Source organism: Corvus hawaiiensis, chromosome 8, assembly GCF_020740725.1.
Source record: "Corvus hawaiiensis isolate bCorHaw1 chromosome 8, bCorHaw1.pri.cur, whole genome shotgun sequence".
Lineage (NCBI taxonomy): Eukaryota > Metazoa > Chordata > Aves > Passeriformes > Corvidae > Corvus > Corvus hawaiiensis.
In genome coordinates this window covers 6,781,232-6,807,031 of record NC_063220.1, presented here as the reverse complement: position 1 = coordinate 6,807,031, position 25,800 = coordinate 6,781,232, and the positions used below count along the sequence as shown (strand labels likewise).

Here is a 25,800-nt window from a genome sequence, read left to right as displayed (position 1 = left end):
CCCTACTAAATTAGAGGCCATGGGGCGCGGGGGGAGCAAAAGAATGTTAAAGTACATTATATTTTGAAGTATGTGGTTTTCAAACTGACATGCAGGAGTTTTTAACTAGAAGTGTAACCTAATACGGGTCAAGTTTTCCAAACTGAGGTGTGTATTGTGCCAGATACACGCAAGCAAAAAAAAAAAAACCCCAAAAAACTGGGGCAGTCCAGCTCCAACCCTCACTGTGAGACAATCTCCTGTGAGCATCTGGCAGGTCCTTGCAGGAACCAGGAGGTCCCAAATGCTTCTCCCAGCCTCCCTTCAAAATCAGGCTTGCCAAGCACTGTGTGGGCTGCTAGTCAGCGCAAGGTGACTTGGCCTGCAATTGCAGCTTGAATACATTGTGGAGGGAAGAAGACATTCAAACTGATTCTTACACATCCCTTGAAGCTGCCAATTAGGTTTTGTGATTCACAAATTCGCTCTCTTGTTATAAACAAACATTTCTTTTCATCATAGTGTCACAGGGACCAGGCTTGAGAGCCTCCCTGTATTTTTTTCCTTTATTCTTGGCATATCAGTACAGTTGAAAGACACACACTTTTGCCTCCTTCTACGTCTTGCCAAGCCACAACCACAAACCATCCTTACAACCCCAAAGCGCTTTTGGCAGTTGTGACACAGAACATATGGCTCATGTGGTAAAATGTGCTGGCACGTTCCCTGCAGGCCCCATCCAGCCATCACTTATGTGGAGAAGTTGATGCCAGATAGCAGCTGTTGTGTTGAGGCTGCTCAGTATCACACCAATCAGTCCTGTCTCATCCTTTCTTTCCCCTTCCCTGTCTCCACCTGCTGTTTTCTTTTCTTTTTTATTTTTTTACTTCCCTTTTTCGCATCTTAGATTAAGACTGGAAGTGCTTGGGACAAGGACCATAATTTTGTTCTGCGTTTCCGTCTCTTGCCACAGAGTCTGCTTGCCTGGCACAACAGTAATGCAAACAGTAATGCTAAATAATACAGCTAGTGCCCAGCGATCCCTGGCAGGTTACATGGTGAGTGACTTGAAAACTGACTGCTGTGGGTACAAAACACAGCTCCAGGGAAGCTTTTAATGAACTTTTTGAAGGTAATGTAGCACAGCTTTACCTATCTGAAAGTATTTGCACAGCAGAGGCCTGACCAGTCATTTATCCTGTTCTGGCTGCCTGCGTGTGTTGTATGTGTTTGTTTGGTGGTTGCTAATGTGTTGCAGTGGGGATCCTGCAACACGCATATATCAAACCAGGAGTCCCGTGGAAAGGAAATATATACGGACAGACAGATTCTTGATAGCTGTTTCAGAGAGATGTTTATTTCTCCAGCCGCATGGCCGGAGCTCTGCCCAGGAACTGTTCCAGTCACAGGACCAAGGGTCCTTCTGCCCGCGCAGGGAACACAAACCAACCAATGGGAACGAGGCTGAGCAGGGGCAGGGAAGCCCCGTGTCTGTGCCCTCAGGGCCCCTCTCCCAGGGCTACACGGCAGGGGAGGGACCCCAACACTAATGCTTCTGGTCTGAATTGCATGTTTATGGACATGTTTATGGCTGAAGAAAGTTGACCAACAGAAAGCCTTAAGGGAATAGTTTGCTCGGAAATAAGGACACTTCATCTTCTCCAGAAGATGTCTGACAGCAAGAATCGTGCCTGGAACTGGAGGCAGAGCTCACCCTTGGTTTAGGTGCAGTCTCAGTTGGATACAACTGAAGAGGAAGGATAGGTTGGAGTGGATGTATCCCTGCAAGCACTTTGTCTTTCCATTCATTTTAGTGAGCTTCTCTGGCTATGGCAGGTTTTGATTAAGGTGAAGGAGGAAGCTGCAGTTTCTCACACCTTCTCTGAGACTCAGAGGATAACAAATGAGGAATCAGTGTCTGTTGGAAAAGCTGGAAAAATCAGGATACTGATCTAAATACATCTGTGTATCATCTGATGTGACTGGCTTCCTCTGAAGTGTCAGTTTTCTTTCTTCATTTTGACTGCATATACAGGTTATAAAGCCTCGTGGTCAGAAAGGGAATTTAGTAGTACGCTCCCTCCTCTGAGCTCACATGGCCATTTTTTTGATGACTCAGTAGCTATTTAATTGTTCTAAGTATGAAAGGAGATTTTCTACAGGAAGTATTAACAAAGCATTTTTCACAGTGATGCAGAAGTTCGGGGAGTAAGTGTTGCAATGTAATTCCTAAATTGCATACACGCGACACCTTCACTGTGGCTACACATCCTGCTTCTACAGCTCCTCCTGTGATATGCTTTTTGACCTTCTTGGTGGTTCTGCCTCTGTACTGGATAATGTACAGTGCTGTGTAACTATGCACATGTTTCAGGCTGTAGAAAAAAAATAATATGATAAATACTGTCTGAGAGCTAAATACAATAATTATGTCATCATGCAAAGTGGTTTAATCTTGCACTCTGAGTACCAATAGACATTTTACCACTGGCTTAATCCAGAGCAGAAAACAGTTCATAATCAGTACACTGGAGTTAGGAGTGTCCTTTTGCCCTCAGCTTCACCATTACTTACCTATTATTTACTGTAGTGTTGATACTTTCTTTTCTGGATTTTTTTGAGGCACAAATACTTGCTTTGCCCTCTTACTGAGACTACTGTGCCAGGGATTGTCATCTGTGCACTGAAGAAGAGCCTGGCATGATTGATCCTTAGTCCTTGACAGGGCACACTAAGTGTTATTGCAAAGCAAATGAGTAATCCGTAACCAAACCCTCCTCCAGGGAGGCTTTTAGATGCCAAAGTATCAGAGTTCCAATGAACTGTGCACGACTGCAATGACCAGTGCAAAGATGAGATTCCTGAGAGGTGCTGGTCTTCAGGTGTCCTGGATGTTCATACGCAGCTCTAACGCAGAGTGGATACACAGCTGCCAGTAATTCCCTTCTTTCTCCCTCCCTGTCCGTTTTGGGGTGTCCTTACAGGAACCAGGAGGTTCCAAATGCTTCTCCCAGCCTCCCTTCAAAATCAGGCTTGCCAAGCACTGTGTGGGCTGTCCGTTTTGGGGTGTCCAAAGCAAGCAAGAGCCAGTTCTGGACAAGACAAACACTGCATTTTCAAAGAATTTCCTTCCCCGCAGGGATTCTTTGCGTCTTCTGCTCCAAGCGAGGTCAGCCACAAGTGGGCAGTGTCCAGCTGCGGCTCCCCCCAGACCGGGGCAGGCGCAGGCACGAGCGGCCCGGGCAGCTCAGGGAGAAGGGATTTGCTCCCGGCGCTGCGCAGAGCTCTCCACACGAAGTAAAACAACGCTCTGGGGGCGATTCGAGGGTGGCCAGTTCCGCTCACGCTTCGAGAAGCATATTTTTATATGAGATGTACCGCCCATGGTAGCAGCGATAATGAAATAGCATTTAAAGACAAATGATGCTCATTTCTTTGTCAAATTGAAAAGCAGTTGTTTCTGGTTTGCTTCTCTCGAGCACACACCCTGCGTGCTACGTTGGACGTCTCTGCCTTCATCCTGACTTCCTTCCAAGTGCTCATTCCTCTGCAATTCCAAGTGTGCCACCTGAAGCTAAGGCTTCTGTTGGGGTCTGTCCATATAGGCTGTACCGTTCACCATCTATAGGAATTCTCCCGTTTACCAAAGCTGTAACATTTTAGCTAATACTAGCACTTCTAGCAATTAGAGCTGCCACATAGTTTGGTCAAAGACATGATTGTGCTGTTTGCTGCGGTCTCCCATTAGGAATTTAGCTGCCTAAAACTTTCCGTGCTGTCCAGCAGAGTGGAATGGGCTGTTGACGGCTATGCCCTATTTTTTTTCAACTGCGCTGGAATAGATATGGGTTTGGTAGAATATTTTCACACTGAATTGCAAATGATCCCATGCAGCTATTCTTTTCTTCTCGGCGAATATTTTCCATCTCTGGTCTCCAAACAGTTAAATGAAAGACAGCCAGAAAAAATGGAGGTCTCTTTAATCCTGGGAGAGGCAATTGCAAACACAATAGAGGACACCAACCTCTTTTTATTTCCCATTCAGGATCGGGAGGTGAAAAGTCAATATTCGATCTGTTTAGCATCCAGCTAAACAGATGCTGAACTGCATGTGCTCGTTTTAGTCCAGTCCGCAAGTTTATGGAGAGCAGAAATATTTACACACAGAACTAAGCCCCTCACCCGCTCCAAACCAAAAACTTGACTTCCAATCCAGGCGGCTCCAGTGCGCGGTGCCTGCAACGCTGTTTTAAAGCGTGGTTTACCTGTATGGAGGGGGACACCCCGCCCCGCTGTGAGAGACCCCGGGTTGCCACTTTCCGCGGCTCTGGGGCTCTGCAGAGGCGAGTAGGGCCCGGGCCCGGGAGATGATGAGGCCGGAGGGACCTCAATCCGCGCAATTTTGCGAAATGGCCTCTTCTGATGGCGCGGGCAAAGCCTCCTGTTGAAGGTGTTTGCAAATGGACAAGTGGCCGTGGTGTCTCTGTGAGCCGGACAGAGCTGGGGATGCTGGGGAGCGGAGGGGGAGGCGCTGCGGGGTATAAGGGGTTGTTCCGAGGGACCCCCCTCCAGATGTGCAGTCAGTCCTGCCTTGCTCACGCACCCCCGGCCCCGCAGCGGGGCTGGGCTCCAGCTCGGCCGCACACGACGCCCCGCAAGGGCTGGAGCGCCCGCAGCCACCCTGCCACCAGGTCCCTGTCGCCGGGTGCCCGGAGGGCCGGGAAATGCGTTTGGCCTCGGGGACCTGGTGGGGACAACTCGTAAGTCACCGGGGGGGTCGCGGGTACGTTTAATCCCGAATTTTTTATTCGCTATCACTAGTCCTTGCTCTTTAGTTTCTTCGCTCTATGGCTTTGCCCCACTGTGCCAGAGCGTGTCCTGCACCCTGCCGCGCCCCCCAGCTCAGGTTTGTGGCAGAGAACCCCCCCGAGGTGACCGCTGCCGCCCGCTCCGCGCCCGATGCTGCCCGGCGGCCTCGCTGAGGGGCGCGGGGGACAATGGGGAGCACTCTAAGAGCTGTCTACTGAAGAAACATAGCCGGCCGCTGGTACAATGGGCTATTTTCCATCAGGCGTGTAAAGAATGGTTAGCTGATGGCTTGAAAATTCAATTGAATACCTTCACGGACCTAAGTATAAATATTATTTTTTAAAAGAACAATACGTAATTAAAAACTAATATTTAACAACTTAAACGCCTATCCTCTAGGAAATAACAGCCTTTCTTCACAAAACCTCCGAGATTGACTTTGCTTCCTCCTGTAAAATGAGGCCAGATTTAATTCTCCAAAGATCAGTGAGATCAAGTATTTCAGCGCTCAATTTACAGCTCCGGGGTATGTGGGACCCTTTCCCAGCTATCTGGGTAGGCTAGGAAATAACTCGGGGAAGGAGGAGGGGGAAAGGAAGGAGAATTAATTCCCGAACACCGCAGTAACACCTGTAGTATTTCCTTGACTAAACGTCACGGCGGCGATCGCCGGGAGCGGGTTTCTCTGCCACGGTCAAATCGCGAGCAGGAAAACAGCGCAACTCTTGCAAACAATCAAATAAACAAACAAACAAACACATCGGTTTTGCTCGTTTGTGAGGAAGCGCCCTAAGCTGGGAAGATCGCTTCGCCGAGCAATTCGGTCCCGTCGTGACACAAGCGGGGAAGCAGGCGAGGTACCATCTGCCACCTCCGTAAACATCCTTGCCTGTGGATGCGTGGGATTGTTCGTTGGGCTGGAAGGAGCGAACTACAAACAAATGTGCTCCTTTCACTGAAACCTTAAAAAAATATATATAGAATACATTACACTGACTCCGAGGGTCCCCGCTGCCCCCGGAGGGTCGCGTACTTCTTCCCTGCAGAGCCCGGCTCCTCTCTGCAATCTCAAACCGCGGCCCGGCTGCAACCTTCCCCAAACCCTTCACAAGCTTATCCTCTTCCTCCCCCGCTCCCTTCTCCTGAAATACAGCGAAAGGGGAGACAAGCCACCCCTGCTAACCTCCCGGGGAGGTGGGAAGTGGAGACCAGGAGGCCTTTCTCCCTGCCGCCGGCTTCCTTCCTCATCACCCTGCCCTTGCCCACCACGGTGCCTCCGCTGACCTCTCTGCCTAAGCGGGAAACTGCGGGAAGCTGCGGGAAACTGCGGGAAGCTGCGCAGCTGCTTGGCTGCGCTGCGCTGGGGCGCAGGGAAGCTGCAGAGCAGATTTTCAGCAGCGAGGCTCTGCATCGGCACTGCCTGCGGAGCAGACCCCTCGCAGCCGCACGCACTTCTTCCCACAAGGAGGTCCAGGCTCCTGCTCTGCCTTCACCATCCGTTGCCTTTGGCTATGGGGAGCACTCCTTCTCCGGGACACCCGCGGCTCTCGGACGGAGCCTGCCGGCAGCAGTACGCCCACCCCTCGCCGGTGCGCAGAGCGCGGTGAGGCACCGGTTGCATTTTCCGACCTGCGGTCAAAAAACCACTTTCTTTACCGTAACATTTTTTTCCTTTCTTTTCATCTTTCTTTTATTTATTCCCCCTGTAACTGTTTGTGGAAAGTGAAAACCAATTGGAAGTAGGTGATTTGTGGAGAGAACCGCCGTGTGTGCGCTCTCTTGCCCATATGGAGAAAATTATCCCTCAAGTTCAGACTTTCGTTGGATCGCAGCATCAAACAGCGCAGACCTGGCAGCAGTCGGGAGAGGGGGTCACTTTCGATTCCCGGCTGCTACTCCTGCCGCCTGTACGGCCGGAGAGAGGAGAGAGGAACCGTATCCCAGGGCCGCCGCAGCTCCCCGGGCTCGCTCCGTGCCGCACCCCGCTCCGTGCCCGGCCAGCACCCGCTCGGGGCCAAGCGCTGCCCGGGCAGGCGCTGCCGGCGCTCTCTGCCGCCGGCCCGTTCGCTGCTCGCACTCCTCTCCTGGCATCGGCTATTCCACCCCGGCCCTGACACCGGCCGCTGTGTCTGGATGCTGGCGGAGAGATCTGGCGGCTGGGAAGGACTTGACCGAGCAGCACGGTCGGTGCCCACCAGCAGCGCGGTGCTCGCCCTAGAAGCAGGGTGCGCTCAGGCGGGAGCCGAGCGGGGACTCTCCGCAGCGGCCTGACCTTTGCCGGTGTTCTTGCGGCGAAAAGAGCCAGATAAGCGATGAGCGACCTGCATTACCCCAGGGGAATGGCCAGCGAAGAGACGCGGGGAAATGCAGCACCTCTGCACAGGTATTCCCTCATCTGTGCGCTGCACCGAGGTGAAGTTTTCTAAAACTCCGAAAAAAGCCTTTTCCCTATTTTGTTTCCGTTTCAGGGAAGAGAGAAAGACAAAAAAATTAGTCTGTAAAAACACTCTCAGTTCGCAACTAATCTATGGAAAAAGTTGTTGGATGGAAGCAAGGTAACGGGGCGGCGACCCGATGGAGTCACACACACAGTTTAAGCAAAAGCCCCCATGTCTATATTTGACATACATTATGCATGTAAAAAAAAAAAAAGCAACCCCGGGCTTCGGAGGCCTGGAACATCCAGAGAAACCGCTAATTTTGCTTTAGGAGTTCTGTTTTATTACACTCTCTGCGGCTTCCACAGCGCGCGCATCCCTGTGAGCTTGAATATTTGGGAACATATTAGCAAATGAAGGAATTCAGTGAGGTTATGCGTTTCAGAGCTGGATACTTATATTTCTATTCCAGGATGCCGCTACAAGCAATTATGTACTTGAGGTCCTTGAGAAAAAATGCATGAAAAAAAAAAGAAGTACGTATTAATTGGTGTCCTCAATGACACTTCAATGTGCTAATATTTGGTCGCTAAATTTTAGAAGCTTGGAGAATTATTTGGGAGTTGTTCGGTCTCTTTCGCTGCAAACGCCTTGTGCCTCATGCAGGTCGCCAGGAGAAAGATAACTCGGGTGGGACCGAAGGGCTTGTGGGAAGATGCAGAGAGAATCACTCTGAAAACCCCCCTGCTCTTTTGCAAACTCAAATTTCTCCAAAGGATGGACAAGAGTTAACACACACAGTCACACACACACAAAAAAAACCCCAAAAAAACCCCAAAAAAACAAACAAAAAAAAAACCCACCAAAAAAACCCGACCCGACCAAGGAGCAAAGGGAGGAGAGGGAGCTGAGCTCCAGTAGAGCTAACTTTCTTCCAGGCTCGCCCCAAGCCAGGTGAGGAGGCTCTGGAAAATAGCGATGACCTTCTCCCCGTTGCCCAGAAAACTCTTCGTGAAGTACAAAGCAAGTTTAGTCGGATCCGCGGGATCGGGCTCTCTATGAACAATGGAATAAATCACAAAATTTGATGTCTGAACGAGAAACTAAAAGTATCTCAGTAGTACCAAAAAGTGCCGAACAGAACTCGTGGTAAATTATAGTGGAATTTTCTGTTTTTCCTTAGAAACAAAGCCTTTGCTTTTGAAGATATGATTTAGTTTGCTTCTCCCCTCTTCCCCATTCCCGTACGGACAGCGGTGAGCTCAGTCCGGAGGAAAGTTTAGGAAAGTTTTTAACTACAGCCCCCTCCTCGGGCGGGATCTCTCCCGCCGCGAAGTGTCTCTGCCTCCCCTCGGCCGCTCCTGGCCGATGCTGGGGCAGCGGTGTGGGACCTGCGTGGCCCCGGTGTGGGAGCTGCGGGACCCCCGGGCAGGACGGAGCCCCGCGCCTGCAGAAGAAAAGTACGGCACAGATGGGGAACCTTAACTGCGTTCTGAGATGGGATGGGGAACGAGAACACGGGAGCCGGGGATCCAAGGCAGCTCCGCGCCACACCGCGCAGGGCAGCGAGTGCTGCGCACCCGCGGGGTCCCCCCGTGTCCGCCTCGTCCCGCTCAGGACTGTGAAGGTCCCGCCCAGGTGCAGAGCGGGGGTTTGTTTCGTGGACAAGGAGTTTCTGTTTTGGTGTGCATCGTATTCCACTAGGAAAAACAAGCACCAGGTGGAAGAGCATCTCCCGCATGTTCTTCCCACGCAACCTCCACATCAGTGGAGGCTCAGACACCTTTTCGTTCCCAAGAGAGACGAGCGGTTTCCCATGGGATGGCCGGAGCGTGGACACCTGCAACCCCTAGCTGGCCTGCAAATCTGCCTCTGCTTTTAGCTCTTCTTTTAACTTTTTTTTTTATGAGTCTGACGAACTTTCATCAAGGAAGAACCCCCGTGGTTGACACGGGCGCTCAGAAACCCACAATATAGGGCTTGCCCAGGTAGCCGGTGGCAGGCAAAGCCCGTGTATCTGCCGTGAATTCAGCACCCAACAGCTGGAAACTGGCTGTAACTCACCGGCGTGCGGTACCGCACCGCTGACAAGCCAGCCTTTCCGAGCCCACGGGAGTCCCCACAGGAGCTATTCCTTCGGGATAGAGCCCGCAGGTCAAACGGACAGGCGGGCAGGAAAGACAGGAGACTTTTCAAAGCCCTCTTGCCTATACCCCATCACGTACGAGAAGTCGCAGTACACGGTGTGGCACAAGCCAAGGTTTTGATCGAAGTGCCAAAGTTCAAGGGCTGGATGCAGTTTTTGGATCCAGCTGTTGAGAAGGCTACCCCCGAGGGAAAGATTTCGGACGTGCTGGTCCCTCGGTGGGTAGTTCAAATCAAGCGCTCCGCCAACTCCGCGGGGAGAGTTTGGAGTGCGTGTGCGTGGATGTGTGTGAATACACACGCGTGGAGCTTTCTCAAGAAAAAAAAAAAGTAAAAAAAAAGTAAAAGCCCTTTAGGGCTTGATTACTTTTATTAATAGACACATTAAGCGGCCTTAGTGCTCCTGGCTGCTTTCTGACGGGATCGGGGAGCTCGGGAGCGGCCGGGCCCGCCGGGGATGCGGTGCCGGCGGCGGGGCCGCGGGCGGGCGGGAGCTGCACGGCGGCCGGCAGGGGGCGCTGCCGCCCCGCGGATGCGCGCCCGGCCCCGCGCCCGCGGCCGCCGCCCCCGCGCAGCGGGCGGGGACCGGGACTGGAGCGCCCAGGGAGCGGCGGGAGCGGCGTGCGGGGATGCTCCCGGCGGCCCAGCGGCCCGGCCCGGCCCGGCCTGACCACACGCACTCTCGGTACCGCGCTGCTCACCGCGCCCGCACGCAGCTGCGGGTATTTCCTCCCGCTTCCCCCGCACGTGTTGACGTTTGAAAGGTCTGGCGCGGAGGGCTGCGTGTTAGGGCTTCGCGTGTAAAGCTGGGGGTTACGGATGTCCCGTGTTACCGGCATTGTACTGGAACCGCGAGTCCGACACCCCCGGGACAAAAACAGCGGCGCGGAACCACGGCGGGGCCAGGCTGTGCAGCGCGCAAATGGCGCTGGTTCGAGAGCGAGAGGGGACGGGGCCCTGAATTAGAGTCGAAAAGAGAAAAACTAAAGCGACCCTGGCCCATCGCTGTTCCCGGGTCGGTGAGAGGAATCCGGGTAGCAAGGCCTTCTCCTGGTCCCAGTCCCGGTCCCGGTCCTCTGCCGCTGAGACGGGATCCCGGCGGCTTCAGCGCTGGCCCCGCTGTGCAGAACCGAAATAGAGGGGTGAGGTTTTCAGGGCTGCTCTCCTCGGCGGGGAGGTCCGTGGGAAGCATCCCGTGTGTCCGTCCCACCCGGGAGCCCAGGATGAGTGGGAAGAGAGGCCCTGTCCACGCGTGGCTCCGGCTGCTCGGGGCTGGCTGCGGACGGAATGCACCTGCTCGACCGGCTCCCCCGGAGCCCCGCAGCCCGGCCAAGGTCCTGGGCGCCCGGCTCGGCTCGGCCCGGCCCGTCATTCCCGCCGAGCACTCCGCTTTTGCGAAGGACTCGCAGGAGGTTCAGACATACTGAGTAGGATTTAGGGCGTTCAGAAAAGAATTAAATTCATCCTCTTCTTTAACTCACTCAACCCCACGCCAGACACGACCTGCCTAGGTCACCTCTCCTCCCTGCTGTGAGCATGAATCTCTGGGACAGGAGGGAAAAGAGGGAGACGGATCCCGCCTGGAAAAGAAAGTTAAGGGAAGGCTGAAACTTCCTTCACCGCCACCCCCATACCCGAGAAAATTCAGCCTGGTTTAGCCCATGAACAACCGTCTTACCCCGAGGTCCCCGCATCTGAGACCTTCCTCGCACTTTCTTCTTGGCTCGTCTTTTAAAAGATGAGTATTAGTTTGGAAATCCGGAGCTAGTGCCTTTGAGGCCAGCCATGTAATTTGACTGCGAATGTAGCTCACCCCTCTCTCCGAGAGAGGCTGCCTCTCGGTGCGCTTGGAGCAGATCGGGGATTGCTGGGAAGGGAGCCCCTGCCAGATTTTCTCCATGTAGACGCCAAGGGGACAGCGAGAGCAGCCTGTCAAGACCTTGGGAAGGAAAAGTTCAAGAGAGTGGCTTCGGGAGGTGTTCCCTGGACAGGCCGGGCTGGAGCTCAGCGGCCGTGGCCGGGCCAGCAGAGGCCGGGGGCTGCGCGGGAGGCGCCCACGAGAAATGGCCACGGCGACGAGTGCGAGAATGATACAAAAATTTAGGGAGAAGAGGCAAATTCTGGGAAATCCCATCCCGAGTCCTCTTGGTTTTTGTTCTCACTGTCCCCGGCCTGTTTTATCTCTGACAAAACCCAGGGAAAGCTTGTGTTCTCCAGGCTCTGCTTGCGGTTCCTCTGCCTGGATGTATCCCCGCACACACACACACCATACACACAGACATGTGTACGTATGTACAGAGCGCAGAGAGCGAGCAGGGCTCCGACCTCCAGGGTGCTGCGGCCGAGATCACCCGCTTTTCTCGAAAAAAATCGGACTTGGCCGTGGAGAGCTCCCCGCTGCAAGCGTAGCCTCCTCCGTTCAGCTCCAAAACAACGGGACTCCCCTTCGGAGAGGGATTTTAGGCTAGAGGATATTTCCCCGGCAGTAAAGAAGGTCGAGGGAAATTTATCGATCGTTTTGGAGGTTCTGCGTGTGTGAGGTTTCTTTTCAAACGGATATAATTCCTCCCTCCCCAAGTGCTAAATTGCTCGATGCAGTTTTCAAAGGAGCCCCGCGATTATGCCAGGATGTCTGGAAAGAAAAAAAAAAAAAAGGAAAAAAAAAAGGAGTTGAAGTTTTTCCAATTCAGATTCATTCTTCAGTCCAGGAGAAGTGTAAATACGCTGATGCAAAACACAGTTCCTCCGAGGAGAAGGAGAAGTTTCTCTCTTTTTTTTTTCTTCCTTTTTTTTCCCCTTTTTTTTTCCTTTTTTTTTTTTTTTTTTTTTCCGTTTTCAATGCTCTGGAACCAAGGCCCCAGTCGAAACCAGCACATCAAACACCCGCCGTATTTAGGGCACTTTCTCATCCTTGTTCGTGTCTGTAACCCCAGATCTTTTCGAGAAGAGGCATAATGACGGCCGGTTGAGGGGAAAAAAGTTGTACGGAGAAGGCGTGAGGGGTCTCAGAAAGTTCAGATACTGGCGATTCACGAGGGACACGAGTGGGGCTGAAGGAAAATCCTTCTCTCCCTTGCTCGGCACTCTAAGCTCAGCGGGGCCAGAACCCTGCACTCCGGTGTCTTCGGGCAGGAAAGGTTTTCCCAAATGTGTGAGACCTGGGAGAATGGCACCTCGCAGCAAAATCTGCCCAAAGACTTGAGTTATGCCGCGTAAAGCTGTCCCTCACTTTGCTCTGCGCTCGCACGCACGTGTGGCTGTGGATGTCTATACGTGCAGCCGCCCCACGCCTGGAGATCAGATTTACATTTCCTACAGAAAGTGAACTTCTCCCTCCACAAAGTGCACACAGCGCGGGGTACACAAAGGGAAACACGGCCTCAGACAAAGGCGCAAGAACAGCCGCATCTTTGCGTGCCCAACACTGTTTTGTCACTTATATTTAGCCGCTCGATTTGGTATTGTGTTAAAAATATCGGCAAGCTGGGAACAGATGCTTTTAGCAGAGAGTGGGGAAGGAGAATAGAATTCACCTCGCCCTTTACTGGAAACAACCATTTAGACAGCGATTTGTTTTTTAGCATAATTTAATGCAGCGAAGTAACGGGTTTTTAGTGTATAAAGTGAAAAGAAAATAGAAAACAAGGTCTGGGAACGAAGGAAAGAAACGCTAGACTGGTTTTAAGACTCCCCCCATCCTTTGGTTCAACAGAAACATTAATTTACATTAGCAATTCCGCATCTTTAAGATAAATTACACAGCGGCGTAATAGATTTAAAGTATGCCAGATTTTTTTATCATTAATTGTAAATGTGCAAAATACCTGCTGGTACTTCACTTTAGAAGAATGTAATTGGCAAAAATGGGAGGCTGATGAATAGATAATAGATCCTTAACTACCAATAAACAGTAAGCACCAGCCAAGAGTATTAGGATGTGATCATAATTATTCTGCAGCTCCAGCCAATGGGAGGAGGAGAACTCAGCCCTAAAATCATCTCCGGACCCAAAGGTAAACGCGAAAATACGGACAAGGCTGGAACCGGAGACTTGATCCCTTGTCCCGTCTGCGAGAGCCCGGCGTGTCCCAGCTCCGCACGATGCTGCCCTGCGCTTTGTGTTCCGCACCGCGCGGTGCGGGCAGTGCGGAGGAGCCAAGGGGAAATAAATAAGTTCGGAGGAAGAGGACGACCCGTTCTCTCACCGGGACGAAATCTTTCCCAAGCGGGGCATCTCTCCCTGACGCCCCGGGGCCGATCAAGGTAACCTCGCCGGGCTGAGAGTACCCGAGAGGTGGCAGGGAGAGGGGTGTCGCGCTGGCGGAGCAGCCCTACTCCCCCCTGGCCCCCACCAGAAGAGATGCAGGGCCCCCCATCTCCTGTCCCGCTGAAGCCCCCCCCCCCCCCCGGCCCCCGTCCGCCTACCTTGGTCGCCGAGCGGCGGCAGGGGAGGGAGGGCAGCGCGGCTGCGGAGGGGCGCGGAGCCGAGCGGGGCCGAGCGCGGGGGCGGCGGCGGGGCGGGGGCGGCTGCGCGGGGCGCCGCGCTCCCCCCGCGCTGACGGGCGCGCTCCCGCCGCACTCCGATCCGCGGCTCCATCCCTCCCGATGGCGCTGCCCGGCGCTCGCCTCCCCTCTGACGCACTTTAAAGAGTCTCCCCCTTCAACCTCAAGGCGAGTAATAGCGACCAATCATCAAGCCATTTACCAGGCTTCAGAGGAAGCTGTTTATGTGATCCCAGCACTAATTAGGCTCATGAACTAACAAATCGTTTGCACAACTTATGAAGGGGCCGATCACATCCATGGATTGTCTTTGGACTTAGGGGGGGAGGGGGGGGCGCGACCGCCTTTTCCTTGCAGGAGGGAAACTTCTCCCAGCAACTTTTTTTGTGTGAGTGTGTGCGTGGTGCGTGTGTGTGTCTCCCTTTTGGGTACCGCTGGCTGCCGCTGCCTCCTTTTCCTCCAGCCCCTGTCTATTTATGTGTGTATCTATCCCTCCTCAAGTCACTCCCTGCTGCAAACTTCCCCGGATCGTCTCCCGCGCACCAGAAAGAGACGGGCAGAGATTGGGTCGGGGACTCTCGTCGCGGCAGCATGTTTCAGCCCACACCCAAGCGGTGTTTCACCATCGAGTCGCTGGTGGCCAAAGACAGCCCCTTGCCCACGTCTCGCTCCGAGGATCCTATCCGGCCGGCGGCGCTCAGCTATGCCAATTCCAGCCCGATGAACCCTTTTCTCAACGGCTTCCACTCCACTGGCAGGGGAGTCTACTCCAACCCGGACTTGGTCTTTGCAGAAGCCGTCTCCCACCCGCCTAACCCGGCCGTGCCGGTCCATCCCGTGCCCCCTCCTCACGCCCTGGCCGCCCACCCGCTGCCTGCTTCGCACTCCACGCACCCGCTCTTCGCCTCGCAGCAAAGGGACCCCTCCACCTTCTACCCGTGGCTAATACACCGCTACCGGTATCTGGGCCACAGGTTCCAAGGTACGTGCAACTTTTCTTCTCCTTCCGATCCAGCCCTGCATCCTCCGGCGGGCCCCGGCCGGTCCCCGCGGTGCGGATGTTGGGGGACGGCGGGTGGTCGGGCGGCCCCTGCCCGGAGCCGAGGGCTCGGCTCGGCTGGGCCCGGGGTCTTTTGTCCCTGTCTCCGCCTCCACCAAAGTTGGGAGAGCTGTCAGAGCGGAGGGTCTTGGGCTTGGTTTTGTTTTGCTGCTTTTCCCGGTTTGTTTTGGTTTCCCGGGAAGACGAGAGCAAGCGGGAAGGCAAGGCCGGCTGGGACTTCGTCAGCTTTCTGCCCCCATTGAAAGCAGGCGAAAAGGTGGATATTTTTTGTTCCGGTGTGTTAAGAGCTAGAGGGGAGCCCCCGAAGGAAGCGGCCCCGCAGAGCGGGGAATGGAGAGGTGGTGAGGCTGTGGTTCCCCCGGGAAGGCGGCGGTGCCCGCCGGGCTGCCGGGGCCGAGCTGCGGGGCCGCAGGAAGCCCTCGCCGCCGCCACAAGTCCGGCCGCTGCCCTTGCTAGAGGGGAAGAAATGAAGCGAACCCCAGAAAAAGGATGAGGGGAGTGTGTGCGGGGAATTAATCCCAGCGCCGGAGGAGCGCGGGGAGATGGGGTTGCAGAGGACAGCCGGGGAAGGGGCACGGAGGGCGATCCCGACCGTGCGGTCAGCGAGGGGCTCCAAATGCCAAGCGATTAATAACCAGCTGAAGGGAAATAACCGAATCCAATGGCGGACAATCAATAAAATCCCCCTTGTTTAACCCTTTGTAACCTGCAGCGTCTTCTCCGAAGGGTGAACCGATCTCTCCCTTAATGGGTCCGGCTTCTGCCACTTTCATTATAGGCAAACCAACAAACAAACAAAATCAGCCTTCACTCGCAGGGATCCATCTGGCTTTTTTTTTTTTTTTCCCTTGTATTTTTATTTATTAATTCGGAACGAAAACACACCACCTGCATGCTGCATTTTCCCCGGCCTTCCACAGCCGGGCCGCTGCAGCCGGGTTGGGAAAGGAGCCACTCTCTCCGAAGCCAGGCGGTCTGAGACACAAAACGGATTATTACCCTTTCAGAATAAAATTACAGGTTTCGCTCACCAAATTATTTGTCGCAGGCACCAGGCGATTGGTAACGAGGGGTAGATGAAAGGCGGAAATGTCCTGGTGTTGAGACACAGCCTGATTTCAAACACACCCTCCTCCTCCAACGATTTTTAAAGCACTTACAGAGAGAGCCCCTCGGTGCCTTTTCCACCTTGGAAGGACCAGACCGGAGAAGCGGCACAGGGGCACCCTGGAGGGAAATGCCCACCGAAAAGCCCCGGCTCACCACCCCCCTCTCCCGCCCCCGCTCCGATGCAGGATGGGACGGAATGGGATAGGATGGGATGGGATGGCCGCTCTGTGGCCTCCTCGGAGTTTGGTTCTTTATTTCCACGCCGGTTCCCGGCGGCGCCGAGGCAGCGGGGAGGGTCAGTGGGCCGGGAACGGCGGCGGTGGGAGCCCTGTTGCGGGCAGCACACCGGCAGAATGAAGAGAAGCAGCGGGAGAAAGGCTCCGGCCGAAGTTTTGGGCGAGGGAAGCCGAGACAGGCCGGGGGAGCGGGCGGGCGGCTCCCGGAGGCCGGTGGGTGGCCAGGGAGACTCGCGAGGCTCGGCCGGGGCGCCCCGAGAGCCGCTCCCAGCTGGCCGCGACGGGAAGATGGAAATAACAAACAAATAGGGAAAGACGTGAGGCTCCGGTGGTCGAGGGGAAGGGGGGCAGCCGTGAGATGTAGCCGCAGACACCGCAGCCGGGCTCTGGCCAATTCTTTTCCTTTTCTGTAGTGCTCCCCAGGTTGTGTTTTAGCATTTTAATTTCTCTCAGTCCTCTCCTCCCCTCCTGTGTATTTATCCTTCCCCTCTACCTATTTGTCAAAGGAAAACTCAATACAAAAAAAGCTCTGAAAAATAAAAAAGAAACTATAGTTGAGGGTTATGGTGGGAGACAAAAATTCTTGCACTAAAAAGTCCTGTCGAGTGCGTTTGGGGAAGGTGTTTTACTAATCTCCGTTTTACCCTCTTTCCCAGGGAATGAAACCAGCCCGGAGAGCTTCCTATTGCACAATGCACTGGCCAGGAAACCCAAACGGATCCGTACTGCTTTCTCCCCATCCCAATTACTGAGACTGGAACATGCCTTTGAGAAGAACCATTATGTAGTAGGAGCGGAGAGAAAACAGCTGGCACACAGCCTCAGCCTCACGGAAACTCAGGTAAGGGGGAAGCAGGGAACGGGCAGTTGGCAAAGCGAAAGTACCGGCATCTCCTTTGGAAAACCCACCCGGCCGGGCCGAGATTCGGGCAATGATAAGGGCAAATTCTAGGGGTGCTTAGGCCTCCAGTCCCGAACCGGTGGAGTGGAGACAGGCATCTTCCATCGCCTGAGCGTTGTAAAATCCCTTTCCCTTCGTGATTTCACCGCTCGTTCCGGGGGTCGCGGTGCCTCGGCCGGGCGTGGGGAGCCGCAGCGCTCGGGGCGCGATTTCGGGTCCCTCGGGCAGCCCCGGCTGGAGCTCCGGCCCGAGCGGGGAGGCAGCGGCGAGAGCTGCGGTCTGCGGGTCCGGTCGTTCTGTTGCGGGACTGGTCTGAGCCTCAAGAAGGAGTTCGATGTTAGGGGAAAAGCTACCAGAACAGATGCGGGGGCAAGGGGAAGAACCCCCCGTTTGGACCCTACAGCAGAAACACAGTTTCTTGGATGAATTTTCCCTCGTGTCTAGCCGGCAGAGGGGATGTGAGGAGCCGGTTCAGGAGGGCAGAAAGATGAAAAATAAAAGCAGAGAAATTATCAACAAGGAATCCCCCCTTCCCCTCTTCCACTCCCCTTCCCCTCCTCTCCGACTGGCTGCGGGCCAGAACCGCACCGGAGACTATTTCGGTCTCTCTGGCGGGACGACGGGCGATGTTTCTGCCACGGTCGTGCCGGCCCGAGGGTCTTGGCAGGTACCGGGGCTGGGCACCCGTGGGGCGGCGCGGAACGGGCCAAGAGCTGCGGCGGGGGCGGGCGCAGGCTCCCCCCGACGGCCGGGCACCCACGGCCGGCGGGCCGGCTGCGAGGGCGTTTTTCTCGCGGTTTTCTCCCCGCCGGAAGAAAGGCTGGAGTTTGGAGGATTGGTGGTTGTCGTTGTTGTTGTTGTTGTTGTTGTGTCGGGCTTTTGTTTTGTGCCCTTCCAGGAAACTCGTGGAGAGAGAGGGTTCCAGATGGGGATTGTCTCTGCTACAGTATGTGGCACTGTACTAAAAAAAAAAAAAACAAAAAAAAAAAAAAAAAGCCAAAATACCCAGCCGCAGCCTAGTTCAAAGTTCCCAGTAAACACAGCGTTCTCTGGGCGGATTAAGTTGTAACACTTTTTTTTTTTTTTCTTAACTCCTTTTCGTGGGGGAAGCAATAAAGAGGTTGGAGCTTTTGTTTTAAAATGTCTCCCTAACAAAACAATAAAAAGGGATCGCCACTTTTATGAGGTTCCCCGAACAAGGGACCGGTCACAGGCTTATTTCTACTGGAAAGCTGTATTTAAGGTGGTCTTTGTGCTGCTTGATTCCGAAGCTGGTTGGGGTCTTTTGTCCGGATGTCAAACCCCCAGTCCCCTACAAATGAGCTCCCTTTTGGGAGATCAGCGTGCAGAAATGAACCGTCCTCCCCTTCAATTAGCAAACTAAAAGCAAATTAAACTCACCCCTTGTTCCCCGCTCAGCTTTTTAATGGGGGACTTTTGGAGAATATGAAAATGCAGCGGAGATGTGTGTCCGGCCAGTCAGGTCTCTGTTCTGAAGAGGCAGCGAAGCGGGTTAAACCAGCTTATTAAAATGCTCCAATTCCCTTTCCCCCCCTTGCTGAGGCCTTTATCAGGCACTTTCAGACAGAACCAGAGTTTAAACTGCTTTAAAAAAAAAAAAAAGTTTACCTTTGGACGCTACAAGGAGTGTGGCCAGCCCTGGAGATAGCTCCAGATCAATACTATCTGTAATTAAAGCACTGAAGTCAGCTGCTGGATGGTTCAGTCAGATGTACGCGGCGCTGAACAAAATCAGGGGATATTTACGATGCCACTTACAGGTCTCACCGCACTGCGATCGCTCCTGGACGGAGCGTCCCAGGGAGATGCTGCGGGGAGCCATGAACGTTTTTCTACTCGGGGCTTTTCCGTACATTTTATTCACTTTTCCAAGAGGAAAAAATCCCGTGCCTCCACCCCCTAGCCCCATCCTGCCGCCCCGTTAGAACGGACGAGGCCCTGTCTTTGCTTTGCCTTGCCGGGCAGGTGGGAGCCCCACAGCCGGCCCGGCCTCCTCGCCGCAGCCCCGGTGGCTCTCCCGGGGCTGGAGGCCGTGGGACACCTGGCCAGGAGCGAGGAGCCGGAGCCTCTCCGGGCGGCGGGGCCGTCGAGGTGATAGCCCAGGGGCGAGCACCACGCTACGTGCTCCCCGCGTGGGCTATCTGGGCACTGCTCGGGGCTACGCGTCCGCGGGAGCTTCAGGTGCGCGCACCGCGCATCTCCCCGGCGGTGCTGCCCGCTCCTGCACGCGTGGGTGCTCTGGAAGTGCTCGGGGGGCGTGGGGCAGCTTGACCGTGCCTTTCCCGCAGCCGGTTGGGGGGCAGCGGGGCCCCGGCTCTGGTCGCCCCCCGCCAGGCTGGCCAGCGGTGACAGCAGGGCACGGAGCGGCGGGGACACGCTACGGACAGAGCACATTGCGGGCGGCGCACGGTGCCACTGGCACACGGAGCAAGCGGGGCGCGGAGCGCCTCCGCAGGTCCAGGGCAGCCGGCGGTCGGACTAATGCCCGGTGCCTTTCCTCCCGCAGGTAAAAGTATGGTTTCAGAACAGACGGACAAAGTTTAAGCGGCAAAAGTTGGAAGAAGAAGGTTCAGACTCACAACAGAAGAAAAAAGGGACTCATCACATTAACCGGTGGAGAATCGCCACCAAACAAGCCAGCCCAGAGGAAATCGACGTCACGTCGGACGATTAAAACCTGGCACTTTTGGACTTTTCAAAGCCAGGACCCCACCAACCGAAAGTGTTAAAGGCTCACCATCCCCCCCCACCCCCCCAGCGTGGCGGTGCGAGGAAGGACACGGAGATCTTCATCAAAACACGATTCCTGCCTGGGAGGGAGCTGGGAGCGAGCGAGGGCCAGCCAGCGAGGGGTCCGAACTGTGGCACTGCCGGCACCGCTCTGGCAAAGGGGATCTGTCAATCAAAGCCAAAACACCGGGACGAGGTGATTGACAGGTATTCCGTTTATCGCAGTCCACTTTTAAAAACATAACGTCAAAAAAATTTAAAAATATATAGAAAAAATCTTTAAAAGAAAAAAAAAATAGAAGCAAAAAAAGCCCCCAACCAAACCAGAAAAATTAACACCTTACAGGACATTTTGCACTTCACAGTTTTTTCCGTCTTTGAAAGAGAAATTTCCATAAGCAGCCAAAACCCACACCTGTTTCAGAAACTTGAATTGCATGTGTAAAGCCGTCTGGGGAAAAAAAAAAAAAAAAGAAAAAAAAGAAAAAAAAAAAAAATCGGAAAAAATTATTCCGGTTCCTAAAGACAGAAATGAATTGTAATTTTTTTCCCTTTAAGACAGGTTCTGTGTGCTTTTTAATTTTATTTTACGAGAAATGTGCAGTCTGTAAACATTTTATGATAACTTCTGGCGTCAAAGTGTTTGTGAAAGCTAAATGAAGTAGCAGTAACAAAGCATAGTGTTCCTTCCGGATGGACAAACACGGTGGGGAGGGGAGGGACGGGAGGGAAAGGCGGGGGGGGGGGGGGGGCGGGGGAGGTTGGGGTTGGTCATAACTTTTGCTGCAAAAAAAAAAAAAAAAAAAAAAATCAAATGAAATTATCTCCCCCCCCCAAATGTATCCCCATTGCAAAAGCGGATGATGATTACTTTTTTTTAAGATTAACAAAGCGCAAACCCAGCGACCAGTTTTGGCGGTGGGGACACCTTCTAGGCTGGGAGGATCCAGAGAAAAGGGACTGAAAATCACGGATTGATTTTTTTTTTTTTTTTCCTAATGGCCATTTTCATTGGGTCAATTTTCAAACACTGACCTTATAATATTCCGAGATCATAGAGCTACTAAAAAAAAAAAAAAAGTGACAAATGTTTCCTTCATGTCTCCTATACCAGAATGTAAATATTTTTGTGTTTTGTGTTTAATTTGTTAGAATTCTAACACACTATATACTTCCAAGAAGTATGTCATTGTCAATATTTTGTCAATAAAGATTTATCAATATGCCCTAAATTTTTAAGCAATATCTTTTCCCCTTCACCCCCAAATTTCTCGGAAACCTATGGTTTCCCCCCACACCGCCTTGTTTTTAGCTGCTGAACCCCCGCGGCCGCGCCGTGCATTCCTGCGGCCATAGGCGCATTTTCTTAAAGTATTCGCTGGCTGCTAAATAGACCTCTAAAAATAAGCCGCAGAGGCGCACTTGCTGTAAATAAATACCTAAAACCTCCCAAAACAGAACCGACCAACCAACCAAAACCCCCAAGGACAAACCCAGCCCCTTCCCTGGTTAGAAATTGAAGTGCGGACGGGCTCGTGATGGTGAAACTGGTCCGCAGCAGCCGCGCTCTGCTGAGAGGGGCTTTCCTCGGCAAAAATATCTGTTTTCTTTAGCGAGAGAGGATTTTTCCTTTTTTTTTGTCTTTTCCCCCATCTTTTCTATCTCCTGGCCAGGTCGGTGAGGTGAGGAACAGGTCCTGTGAGCAGAGGCTGCGCCCCAGCTGCTGCTCTCCCTGCTGCTCTCAGGGAGCGATCCTGGGCACAGAGTAAAACTCTGACATTAAAGACGAGGGGGAAAGGAAAAAAAAAAAAAAGAAAAAAAAAAAAAGTAAAAAAGTTGCTCTGGGTCCTTGAGGAAACTAGCTGGTTTTCTGGGGGTGCACAGTTGTTTTTTCATGCTTCATTTGCTCCTTAGCCTGATAGACTGCATTAATCAGTTTTATTTCCATTGATAGAGAAACCTCGTCTGCTCTGTTCGAGCTACAAAGAATCCTGCAAGCTTTTGTGAAAGTGCAAATCAGTTTAGGCAATTATCATACCAGGAATATGAAGGGGAAAGAGGAGGCATTGCCCAGTGGTCTCCTTTAATCTCTTAATCCGTGGATGCAGGGGGGCTAGTTGGACATAATTTAGGACAATCTGACTACCCTTTACACTGTGATAAGGCGAAGTTACAATGCATCGCAAAAATACGAGCTTTGTTAAACATACTGCCTTGAAAAGTTAAGATTAGACATTCTGTGCACGTGTTGGCTCTATCGGGTACTATGTAAATTTAATTTTTTTTTTTTAAATATCCGATCTTATTATTTTTTTTTTTTAGCATCGCTTCTTATACAATCCCGGTGACTTTCCATTCACTTGTGCTACAAATATGAGAGAGGCCCAGTCAGGGTTAGGACGCATGTCGCAATGCAGTCCTTTCCATTTAAACTTAGGCTAATTATTTAGTAGAGCTATTCCCAAGGTAAACTTCTCGTCGCGTTTCTTCCCTCCTCGAACAGCTGATGATGCAGATCTGGAAACCAAGCAGGACGCACATTTTCCCTGAACTCGCCCAAGCTGCCTTGCTCTCCACTTCAAACCCGGGCAAATGGGCAAACATTAAACGGATTGCAGCCGAACAGCAGACTTGGGCCTTTCTAGAAATTGTTTCCCATCTTGATAAAAGGCTTATTTCTGCAGGAACCATATACTTCTCCCCCCACCCCTCTTTTTTTTTTTTTTTTTTTTTTTTTTTTTAACCGTGAGGGAAGAGAGGGAGAGAGGGGAAAAAAATTAAGCGTCCTATGTAGCGTAACAGCAATAAAATCTTCAGAGAATGCCATTAGCTTTGAAAAAAAAACCCTAAAAGCTTTATTACAAACCCAGCTTTGAAAATAGGGGGGATTAGGAGTCTGAAAGGGTCCCACAATGGTTAGAAGAAAAGGTTTCATGCTAATGAGGTTAATGCCCTTTGTATCTCAGGACTCCACAACTTCATTACTCCCTATCTCCGGCTGCACCAAGCGGCTCAGAACACTGCAATCCACTCCAGCTCTCCCCTGCCTTGCCTAGAGAAGGATTTGATAGCAGCTCTGTTCAAACTAGATAATTATATCTTTTCAAGTCGGAATTAAGATAAAGAAAGTGAAGCAAAGGCGGCTAGCCTTGATCCACTGCAAACAAATTTGGCGCACTTTCTAGTCTCTCTCCCCCTGCCTCAATAGGCAGGACAGTCAGCTTATTAGACCCTCATTTGCTTTATTAATTCATCTATTTAAAGTGGCAGGATTAGAGAGAGGGAGAGAGAGGCAGAGTCTAATGTGGGACAGTGGATGCCAGGCAACCTGGAAATATAAATATTGGCGAGATGCTATCCGAGCGGGTGTTTAAAAATACATTTTATATTAAATAACTGAGAGGGGCGGGAGAGGGAGAGTGGATTTCGGGTGGCGAATTGCAGTCTCGGGCGGATTTTTACGGCTTTTTTGAAGGAAAGCTGAGGGACGGCTGCCGGGGGCCGGCTCTCCCTCCGGAGGACGCGCGGCCCTCGGTGCCTCACGGAGGATTTGGCCCTCTGGCCCCCCGGGGGCGGCAGGACGAGCGGGGACCCCCCGCACCCCACGGCCCGGGGCCGCTCCTCGAAGCGCTGCCCGGCGCCCGCGGGTGCGGAGCGGAGCGCACTGTCCCGCGCAGCGCCCCGGGAGCGGGGCCGCAGATCGGAGCGGCCGGGTTTGCGTGCTTTCCCTCCTCCATCGCTTTGCTCTGTCCGTCGGCCAAGGTCAGCGCATCCCGCCCCCGCCCCTCGCCTCCCTCGGCCCCGCTCAGCCCGGGGTCCCCGCCGCTGCCGCACCGGCCGAGGGCCGGATCCCCACCCTTCGCAGCTCTGCTGGCTCCGCGTTCAGGATCTGACCCCTCCGGCCTTAGATTTTTAACCCTTTCTCTTCGGACTAAGCCAGCGGCTCCCAGCCGGGGTTGCTTCCCACCGGTGGGATTTGCACTCCCCACGCGGCGCAAGCCCGCACCCACGCAGCCCTCTCTTTGCCACTGGACGGGGGTGAGGCCGGAGGCCTTTGGAACCCCCTCTTTGTTGTGTTTAAACGCTGTTTATTTACCTTCCTCCTCTGATGGATCGAGCTGTTACCTGTGAGGGCTCGGCGGAAATCAGCGGTCCCCCTAATTAGCACCCAGCCTCCACATAGCCCGTAGGAAGCAGGCAGGGCAGCTCGGGCCGGATTCCCTGATAAACAGGATTCTCCCAGCCCCTGCTCCCGTGTCCATCAGCAGTTCATAACTGCTCGGAGCTAATACAGCCATTGATTTACTTCTCCAAAGGGTCCCGCTGCGAGGGGGAAGAGGGAGTTTAGAGAACCTCCTGACCCCGAGCCGTAACCTCTCTCCTCGCCAGCCTCTCTCCTGGTGGGATACTCGCAGCCGGGGAAGCCCAGCCCGTGGCCCACGCTTGAAACCGAAAGGGCCATTAATCACCTTCGCTCGCTCGCTTTTAATTGACCTTTTGCAATTAGCGCCTGTTGCAGGGAAGGCGACCCGTCGGCCGTGAGCGAACCCCCCCGGTGCCCCCTCGGACCCTTCTTCCCCGGGGGGAGCCGTGGCCGCCCCAGCTCCGCGGGTGTCCCCGCAAGGCACGGCTGGGAGGATGCTGCGGGCACCCCTCCCGCACCGGGCTCAGCCCTCCTCGCAGGTAGCTGCCCTGGCCGGAGCAGGGAAGGCAGGATCTGCCTCCTCTCATCCTTATCCTTCCCCTTGTCCCCGCCGTGGGGACGCTCGGCCCTGCTGCCTCGGGAGCCCCATCTCCCCGCACGGCCTGGCTGGAGCCCCGGTTGCTGAGGGGGCTCCGGGAGAGCATTTATAGACCCGCTCTGCATCGCCCACGGCTGGACCTGACGTCAGGAAGAACTTGATCTCGCCCGCTTTGCTCCTGCTTCTGAAACTGATCCTTGAAATGAGAGAACAGACTCTACACAATTCCCATGGCCTTGACATAAGGTACAGCGATAAATATACACCACTAATGAGCAATTACCATATAATCACCTTCCAATTAGCTCGCATAATGATGAATTAAACATTCTAGCCTGCTGGATTAGGTTTCTTACTTTGTATATTATTTACGAAGGCTAGCTTCTGCTGAGCACCAAATATCAAATTAGATAGGGAATTTTCAGTTGGGGGTAATTACACATTCAGAGCATGCCCGGAGTTTTTGTCACCAGCCAACTAAAGTGTATTGGAAGGTAGTGTCCATCCTTTTCTGTCTTTCCTTTTGATGCCTTAAAACAAAGTCCACGCTTTTCCGCCAATGCTCCGCACGTTGCCTCCCCCGTGTTAATCCTGTTTCCTTCCCCAAGGCCGGACAGACAGAAGAACTGGACGGTTTTTTCCCTGGGACAGTTAAATAATAAGGAGCAGGCAGAGGCAGGAGCTGGGGGAAGCAAAGGAGCTCTCAGGCACACAATCCTCTCACTCATGGTTGCTCCATCCCTGGGAGATGGGAAGAAACCCGGCCTGTTATCCTGGACAGGTAGAAAAGCCCTGGTCCTCCGCTCGGGGTGGTGAGGACTGGCCGGGCACAGGAGGGGACATTCCCCACACCCACGCCCCGGGTTGCTCTCGCACAGATCCCAGGACACCCTCCCTCGAGTGGTTGTTTCCTTCACGTTCTGGGGAGGGGACTCCAAAATAATCGAGTCCCGGCTGCGTTTGGTCCGGATCTGGGCTGAGGGAAGGAACGGGAAAGGCTTTGGGTGTCGATTCCTCCTAGACGGGAGTGAGAGGAGAAGCATCAGCTCCGTAGGAGGAGAGAAGGATGCGGAGGTCGGGCACTCGGTCAGCCCCAGCCCTCATCCAGAGGGTACGGAGGGACGGAGGCTCCGGGCGGGGAGGGGGCTCGCAGCCGCCGTGTGGAAAGTGGGAGCCCGTCTCGGAG

At 53.5% G+C, this 25,800-nt stretch overlaps 1 protein-coding gene across 2 annotated transcripts; it reads left to right on the top strand.

Annotated features, from left to right (window-relative positions):
* Positions 1-13,321: 13,321 nt before the first annotated feature.
* EMX2 (empty spiracles homeobox 2) lies at positions 13,322-20,396 on the top strand. 2 transcript variants are annotated; one of them, XM_048311550.1, is made up of 4 exons: positions 13,322-13,574; positions 14,316-14,796; positions 16,877-17,061; positions 19,649-20,396. In XM_048311550.1, the coding sequence occupies exons 2-4, from the start codon at positions 14,406-14,408 to the stop codon at positions 19,814-19,816; spliced, it is 744 nt and encodes a 247-aa protein (XP_048167507.1). In that variant the 5' UTR covers positions 13,322-13,574; positions 14,316-14,405; the 3' UTR covers positions 19,817-20,396. The 2 variants fall into 2 exon arrangements, with proteins under 2 accessions (XP_048167507.1, XP_048167506.1); XM_048311549.1 differs by lacking the exon at positions 13,322-13,574 and having other exon boundaries at positions 13,891-14,796.
* Positions 20,397-25,800: the final 5,404 nt, after the last annotated feature.

Bases quoted from the DNA above. Each gene is read 5' to 3' on its own strand.
- EMX2 (XM_048311550.1), top strand. From the start codon at position 14,406: ATGTTTCAGCCCACACCCAAGCGGTGTTTCACCATCGAGTCGCTGGTG. The intron at 14,797-16,876 runs GTACGTGCAACT...CCTCTTTCCCAG, and splicing joins TCTGGGCCACAGGTTCCAAG to GGAATGAAACCAGCCCGGAG. The intron at 17,062-19,648 runs GTAAGGGGGAAG...TTCCTCCCGCAG, and splicing joins TCAGCCTCACGGAAACTCAG to GTAAAAGTATGGTTTCAGAA.